Genomic DNA, 9084 nt, shown 5'->3' with positions numbered 1-9084 from the left:
GTTAATTAAATGTTGGTGTCAAAACAAATTTTTTATGTTTTTTTTTTGTTTTTTCCCCCCGCGACTTGAATACGAAATGAGGAAAAATATTAAAACCAATTATGTCCATATAACTCACATAAATTTTAGTACAATTGGAAAATTTAGATTTCCAGGTTATTCCTAATTAAAACCATAATTGTTCTTTACAAAATAAAAAAAAAAAATAACCGTCGAAAAAATGAATAAAAAAACAAAAAAACGAGGACAAATTTTTTTTTAAATAAATAAATAAATTATTAAATCACAAATAATAATAATAATAATTAATTTATAGTATTTTAAAAAAAACAAAATGGCGTGTCTTCCTTTAATTAAAAATTTCAATGGTTTTAATTGATTTTAACCCTTATTTCGTTTTTTTTTTTTTTAATTAATTAATTTATTTATTTAAAATTTGATGAAATTTAAATTAAAAAAATAAACAAATAACCGTTATAATTTATTATTGATAAAAAATAAAAAAAAGTAAAAAATATTTGGATGGTGGTGGTGGTGGGGGTGATGATTTTCCTTTGTTTACACACACCGCCATTTAATTAAACAAAAAACAAAATAATAATAGTAATTTGTCATGAGTGAAATTTTTTAATTAATTTTTCTTTTATTAATAATTCTATTTTTTTTTTTTTTTTAATTGTGATGACTGTCCATAAATATTATTATTATTATCAATAAAAAAAAAAGGAAGCCATCATTTGTAATTAATAAAAATGAATAATTTTTATATATTTGAAAAATAAATTTTTTTTAATTAGAAAACTGCCTTAAGCAGAAGTTTATTTGTCTTCATTTCTTAAAAAATAATCATTAAACTGTCCTTTGACAGGTTTTTAAATTGTTTTAAACAATAATAATAATAACAATTTTTCTTTCCCTTTCTTTTTAATAAATTTTTCAAAAGTAAAAAGAAAGAAAGAAAGAGAGAGAGGGGGGTAAAAAATAACTGAAAAGATTTTTAAATGCATGAGTTTATACAAGAATATTAAAAAAAAAAAGAAAAGAACATAATAGAAAAAATAATGATAATGAAAATAATAATAATAATAATAATAATAATAATAATAACAACAAAAGATTTTCTTTTTTAAAATTACCTAATATATATATTTTTTTATTTTTTTATATTCGATGTAAAAATAATTTTTTTGTTTTTTGTTTATTAAAAACAAAACATTTGCATCAGTTTTCAATTTATTTATTTATTTATTAATATGAATAAAAATAAAATTCTTTTATTATTAATTACAAAACCGAGAGAAAACAAAAAAAAAGTTTTAATTTTTTAAAGATTCCCTTTAGTTTTAACCATAAATAAATAAATTATTATTATTATTATTATTATTATTATTATTATTATTATTATTATTATTATTATTATTATTATCGCAATAAGAAAAATTATAAAGAAAAGGTTCGTTAACCAATTTTTTTTTTTTTTTGTTAAACAGTTAAAAGGAAAAATCAATCAAAAATTTTCTTTACAAAAAAAAAAAAAAAAAAAAAAAAGAAAATTAGGATCGAATTCGTATATGTAATATTATATGCAATTTCCTTGTTAGAAATATATTGAAGTTGGAAAAATAAAAAATAAAAAAATAAATTTAATTTACGGTTTTATTTTAGCCTTTTTTAATTAAAAAAAAAAATAAAGACGACGAACGGATGATGATAGAGTATAGTTAAATCAAAAGAATACCTTGCACCTGTTTTTTTTTTTTTTTTTTTAATTAAATTTATTTTTATTATTAATAATAAATTTTATTATTATTATTAGTATAGAAAATTCTTTTCACCGTAACGCGATTCAAATAAAAATAATTTTTACAATTACAATGACAAAAATTTAATTATTATTATTATTATTAATATATTTAAAAATAATAATATATAAGTTCAGTACGTAATAAAATATTACTGCCGGTTTATATTATTTAAAAATTCGGTTTTTTTTTTATAAAAAAATTTTTTTTTCTTTCGCGAATATGAATTTCAAAAAAAAAAAAATTTTAACATCAGACGATATTAATATAAATATTTATAAATATATATTAAATCCTTTTGTCGGAAAATTAAAAATTCATAGAATTTTCTTTTTTTTTTTTTAAATATTTAATACCAAGAAAAAAAATTTTTTTTTACCCTCGGAATTAAAAAAAAAAAAAAAAATTAATATGACGTAGTATTCAAATATAAAAAAATTTTTCTAACGAAAGAGATTTTTTTTAATTAATTATAATTGTTGTTAACTATTTAATAAAAGAATAATAATAATAATAATTAATAAAGTCATTTTTTAAAAAAATTGATTTTTCACATATATATATAAATTTTTTTTTTTTTTTTTTTGGAATGATTAAAAAAAATATATATGACTTACCCGATAAGTAAATTTAATAAATATATATATATATAATTAAACAAAAAAAAAAGATGTTATTGTTAATGAGAGAGAAAGAGAGAGAGAGAGCTTTCGTAACTGATAACCTCAACTTTGAAAATTTTACGCAGGGCCTTGTGTGTTTGTGTGTGTGAGTAAAAAAAGGGAAAATTGTATCGCGCAACACGTTTTTTTCACCTTAACGAGACGAAGAATGGTCCACGACTACGATAACGGATTGTATATATTGTGAGGCAGGGAAATAAAGCTTTTCCGGTTCGCGACAGCTTTTTCTCGAATCGAACGGTTTTTATCCTTTCCCTTTAACTTACCCACCCTTCCCTTCCCTTCCCACCATCCCTAAGGCACGTACATATTTCTCTCGTATTTTAATCTTTTTTCCCAGAATTCGCTTCCCAAATAAATTTTTTTTCTTTTTTTTTCTCTAGCCACAAACAAAGTTAACGTAACTTTGAATTTATATTAAAAATTAATTTTAAAAATAAAAATTAAAAAAAAAGAAATTTAATTATTACTATTTATGTAATATTTTTAAATGTTTTTTTTTATTTTTATTATTAAAATTAATTATACAACCATCAATTAAATTATTTGATTTGATTTTTTTTTTTTTTGTATTTTTATATCATCGATTAATTTTCATTCAATTTAAAAATTTATAAAAAAAAAAAAAAAAAAAGTTTGATAGCCAAACTTATTAAACAATTGAATTATGTTTTTTTTTTAATTATCAACAAATGAAAATAAAAAATTTGTTAGTAAATATGATGTCATATTATGTGTGGTTTGATAATATCATGAGTAGTTTACATAAAAAACCTTGTATCAATTTTTCCTTCCGCATAATAATAATAATAATAATTTTGATTAAATCAAGTGACATGAATATGATAAAACATGAGAAAGAGAAAGAGAGAAAAAAAAATTTTTAAACAATTGGTTAATTAGCCTAGTATGAATAACTGGGTAACATCATTTTTTTCCCGCCCCCCCTTTTAAAAAAGTCAATTTTTTTTTTTTTTGGGGGAATTTTTACTTAAAATTAGAATTAATTACAATTCAATACAAATTGTAAAAAATAATACAAATGTATAGAAAAGTCTTTATATAGTAATTTTTAAACATTTACAAATTTAAAAAAAAAAAAAAATTAACAAGCCGCCATTTTTTTTCCATTTTTTTAAACATTATTTCAACGAGATTTTTGTTCATTTTACTTATCATTTAAAACCGCAAAAAAAAAAAAAAAAAAGAAAAACTTATTAAAAGTATTTAAAACCTTTTTATATACTTTTTATATTATTTCAATCCACTTAACAAATAAAAACAAAAAAAAATTAATTAGTTAAAATGGTTTTTTTTTTTTTTTTTCATGTGTAGGATAATATTTTTTCAAGGTTTTCTCCTACTTATAATCACGGGCAAATATATAATTTATAAAAATATACGTATTTATACCTCTTTATATTAATCTTCTACCTTTTAAGAGTATTTTACTCAAAATTTAATTATAATAAATAAAATAAATTTTAATATTAAGCTGAGTATTAAATTGGAAAAAAATTATTGGTACCAAAAGTTAAATTTTTTCTTATTTTTTTTAAATTATTTAAAATATTATGTTTTTACATAAAATCTTATTAGATAATTTAAATATAAATTAAAAAATCTGATAGAATTGATAAATGTTAAATTATTGGGTAAAAAAACAAAAACTAATTGAAATTAACTTACTACAATAAAAGTTATGGTTTGCTTCTTATTTTAAAAAACTTAAAGCTTGACATTTTTGAAGAACGTAATGTTACAAGAAGGCTGTGGTTTTGCAATGGCTACCATTATACATGTTAGTTTTTAATAAGTGATTAAATTAGTTTCGTTATATTTTTTACATTAGATATTAATTTCTATGATATTTGTAAGTTATAAATTCTTTATATTTTATTATACCAATATATGTTAACATTTTTACGATTTATTATTTAATTAATTTTTTGACTGAGTGTTTAAATTATAAAATATGTTAACCCTTTTTTGTAAAAAAAAATTTACTTTTTTCATTGTAATTTGCATTTGAAAAATAGATTTTTATTTCTTCTTTTTAATGTTATTTCGTTGGAAAAAGTCACATTTATCTTATTAAAATTTAAATGTTTATTATAAACAATTTTTTACGAGTGCTAGTAAACGTTAAATAAAAAAATATTAGGTTTAAAAAAAAAAAACAAAACAAAATATTGTGGGAATAGATATAAAATTCTTCTTTTATGTTTTATACTGATATTTAAAGATAAATATTCTTCCAATGTATTAAAGTATTTCTCAATTGAAATATCGAGACAATCTATCTGTTACTTCTTTAATTTGTAGCATTCTTAATAATATTTCTTTTTAAAATTATATCGAATAATAATAGCTCGAATATAAAGATTAATATTATTATTTTATTAATTAATTTATTTAATTTTTTAAATAGTTGCTTTATATATATACTAATCATTAAATTTATTAACTTATTTCATAATTAAAATAACCCAAATTATTTGACCATTTGTGTTTTGTAAAATATAAAATGACTAAAGAAACTGAAACTTGATTAGTAGCTCGATAAAGTCGCATATTTTTTTTTAAATTTTCTTTTGCAAAGATTTCTAAAATAAAAAACATTATTTGACTTAATAGTATTAAGTGTAAGTTAAAAAGTTTTTTTATATTTCATTAAATTCAAACATATCCAAGTCATTCACTCTGAAAAATTTTTAATACATAATATTATTTTCGAGTAATTATAAAATTAATATAAATATTAATTCGAGTAATAATTTTTTTTTTTACATAAAAATTAATGTATCTTATAGGGTAATCTTAATGCATCTAATCATTATATAAGGTTTCAAAATGAAAATGTGACACACTTTGAAAAAAAAAAAAAAAAATTTTTTTTATTCGACCCACACTACTACTACTACTTTTAAATTGCATTATAATGATTATTTTGTTTTATTACTACTACTACTAATAATAATAATAATTAATTAAACATGAGGTTAATAAGAAAAATTTTTATTGTTATTTGAATATAGATAAAATTCAAGCCAAAAAAAAAAATTATTATTATTATTGATCACTGGTAAAATTTATTTTTTATTTAAATATTTTAATAAGTTTAATAAGTTATTTAAAATACTTTTTTTTTTTTTTTTACCCTTTCCACTTGTGAACTAAAAAAGAAAAAAAAGGAAAAATGGCATTTAGAAAATCAATAAAAGCCTTTAGACGACGGCGCATTGTTTTTTTCATTTCGCTCATGTGCTGCAAATTTAATCTTTGTACCGTGAGAACTAATAATAATAATGGTTTAGCAGGCGGTTTATTGTGCCTTTAAAAAAAAAAAATCCAATTGTGTTTTTTGACATATTTTTTTTATTATATTAAGTTTTGTTGACGGTTTAATAATATATTTGAAAATGATTAATTTTTACAAATGTTTTAAAGTTAAAGTTTTACACATGAAATACGTAAAGGAACGTTTGAGACTCTCGCGAAATTTTTTGATATTTGAAATGTCAACAATAACGAATCATTCGAAAATAAAAATTTTGAAATGAAAATAATTAAAAAACGGTATAATTCAAATAACGATGACAGAGATGGGAGGAGTAGCAATAAGTCAGACGTTGAAAAAAACGATGCGGAAATCACAAAGAAAAAAGAAGAAAAAGTTATACATTCATTTTGTTCATTTCAAAGTCGCGTAGGACCTCCCGAATATAGAAAATGGCGACGAATACATGGATTGCAGCTTCCCCTTCATCCTCAGCAAATAGCAGGTTGGATCATTCTCGTAGCGATAGGAGCCACGACTTTTTTTGTACTCATACCTGCATTGCGTCCCTTCTTTCGCGAGGGCCTCTACATTTTGTTGGGAACTCTTTTTCTCCTTCACATTTTATCTCATCTCACGGCTTTACTCTTGGATCCTGCTGATCCCGAACTACGATCTCTCAAAATCAAATTTACGATACCGGAATTCGATCGTTCTAAACATGCACACGTTATTGAAAACGGTCGGTGTCACTTGTGTAATATTAAAACGTCAAGTTCTAAAACAAAACATTGTAGTGTTTGTAATAAATGCATCGATCATTTCGATCATCATTGCAAATGGTTGAATCATTGTATCGGTAAAAGAAATTACGTGCCATTTCTTATTTGCGTGATTTCAGCGGTTGTCGCATCATTGGTCATTGTCGGAGTATCCGTTTTAGAAGTAGTTTACTACCATATTGATCCAGAACTGTTGGGATTTTGGTCGCACGGTACAAATAATAATAATAATAATAATAGTATTTACCCGTTTTTACCTAATTTCGTTTTTTTAGGAGTGATTATAATTTTAGGAATAATATCAGCGACTATAGCTGGATTGTTGCTTCATTTGTGCCTTTTTCATTGTTATATATCTATATTAGGTATCAGCACTTACGAATACATTCGAAATTATCGTAATGAAGGTAGTGAAAGTTCTCATCGAAATATAGTCATTTTCAATTGCTTTCGTAAAAAAAAAAAAGAAGTTATGTCTAATCAATTAGACGGCATACAAAAAACCAATGACGGGACTTTGTGCGGAATAAAAAAGTGCTCGCGTTACAATTGTTCTTATTGTTCCAACGGTAAGGAAAAAAATTGTTGCATACGAACAAAACTCTGTTTTACAAGGACGAAATATTTTCTTAAAAATGGAGAAACGGGTCCGCCAAAACCGTTAAGTCGCCAAAATACAGATCCTGAATTCATCGATAAAGTTATTAAACCTTTTTTAATAACGCTCAACGACGAAAGAACCACGGAAATAGAATCCGACGAATCGAAATTTATGTGTTCACGTTTTTATTCGGTTAATGAAAAAACTCAGGCTGAAACTTGTAAATGTGAAAATGAAAAGGATTGTGTTCATTTGAAAAAAAAAACATCGAAAGAAAATGAAAACGAAGAAATTAAAAAAAAAACTACTAATAAAACTATACTTTATTCGGTGAATTTGCATTCGTGGTTTTCGAAAGTTTTAAATGGACGACCGGGTGTTGAAAATACTACTACGAAAGTTAAAAACAATCAAATTCAACCGAGCATCGCCGAAGAATTAAATAGATATTCCAATGATGATGACGATGATGAAAACGCCATTAAAAATTACTCCGATCACGTCGATCTCAAATCTTTTATGACAATAAAAAATAAAGTTTTGCCCGAATTGAACGAATCCGTCGTTGGAAAATTGAAAAATTCCGTTGATGTAAAAAAATTAAATAGCTCGTTAGAATTAAGAGAAAGGCCGGAATCCGAATTCGCGATTCAAGTGAGCATGAAATCGGCCAATTATAGAAAAATACGAAAGAAAAACGTTTTGAAAAAATCGCGATCCCCTATACTTTCTCCCATTCGAGAATCGGGTTTATCGAATCCGGGTTCCCCACGGGAAAATTTTATTTTGCCGCAATCTCCCGTTTTTTACCGGCCACCCTCACCCGAAACATCCATGATTTTTCTATCGAATCCAAATTCTTCGTCATCGTCCTCGTCCTCATCATCTTTTTCTTCTTCGGATGATGATGACGACGACGACGATGAAGTTGTCGTACATTCAAATCCAATGATAAACAGACATTATAAAAGCGAAGAAATCCTTCAAACTCCTCAACTTCCTAGAAAAATTTATTCCTCTAATATGCCGGATGATGAACAGCAAATATTTGTTTTGAAACCGTCTAAAGTTAAATCTAAAAAATGGATTGATGTTAAAATTAAAAATTAAACATTTTTCCCTCGTCGTAACAGTAATAATAATAATAATAATGTTTCTTTACAATTTCCCGAAACGTTTGTTTTTGAAATCTTTTTTTTCCTACGGGAATGTATATATAAATTTTCAGACACAATAACCTAATTAAAATTTTTACTTTGTTATTGACATGAAAAAAAAAAAGGGAGTTCCTTTTTATTCGCGTGAAAGGTTTCTTTTTTTATTTATTTATTGGTTTTCTAGGGCCATAATTCTTTTTATCTATTTAAAAAAAAAAAGGTGTGTTCAACGAACGCGGTCGGTTTTTTTTTATTGTTTTAATTTATTTGATTTGAAATACACTTAACCGGGTGGAAAAGGTATGACAGACAAAAAAAAATCAATAGGCATTAGTAGTAGTAAACGATTGCGTTAGTAAGTTTGAACTTCCCCCCTCACCCTCATAATTGCAAACAAAAAAAAAAAAATTAGAAACGAATAATAGAATATTTGAATACAATATCCGTCCTGGAAATGTAATTGAAACGACAAAAATTTTTTTTTTTTTTTTTGCTTTGCGACAATCAATGGACAACGATAATCCACGATTTAATGATGATTTTAAATTTTATTTTTTTGGGGGGGGTCGTGTTTTCTTTTTAAATAATAATAAATTCGTTAACGTACCTTATCAGAGTAAGGTTCTTATCGTTCCTTTTGCGTCAAGTCACTCATGGGATAATAATAAATAAACAAATAAAATGTTTAAAAAAAAATTATTGAATTTAACGTCCAGGTAGTCAGTTAGTTAGTTAGTTGGTTAGTTGTAGATGTTTTAATGTATTACGTAACGATGAGA

General features: G+C 23.6%; 1 protein-coding gene across 1 annotated transcript; it reads left to right on the top strand.

Annotated features, from left to right (window-relative positions):
• Positions 1–5907: 5907 nt before the first annotated feature.
• Phum_PHUM016450 (zinc finger protein DHHC domain containing protein, putative) lies at positions 5908–8258 on the top strand (the record flags this gene model as incomplete). Its single annotated transcript, XM_002422770.1, has 2 exons — positions 5908–6005; positions 6089–8258. The coding sequence occupies 2 exons, from the start codon at positions 5908–5910 to the stop codon at positions 8256–8258; spliced, it is 2268 nt and encodes a 755-aa protein (XP_002422815.1).
• Positions 8259–9084: the final 826 nt, after the last annotated feature.

Source organism: Pediculus humanus, genomic scaffold (genome assembly GCF_000006295.1).
Source record: "Pediculus humanus corporis 1103172107371 genomic scaffold, whole genome shotgun sequence".
NCBI classification, from domain to species: domain Eukaryota; kingdom Metazoa; phylum Arthropoda; class Insecta; order Psocodea; family Pediculidae; genus Pediculus; species Pediculus humanus.
This window is presented reverse-complemented; position numbering and strand designations above follow the sequence as displayed.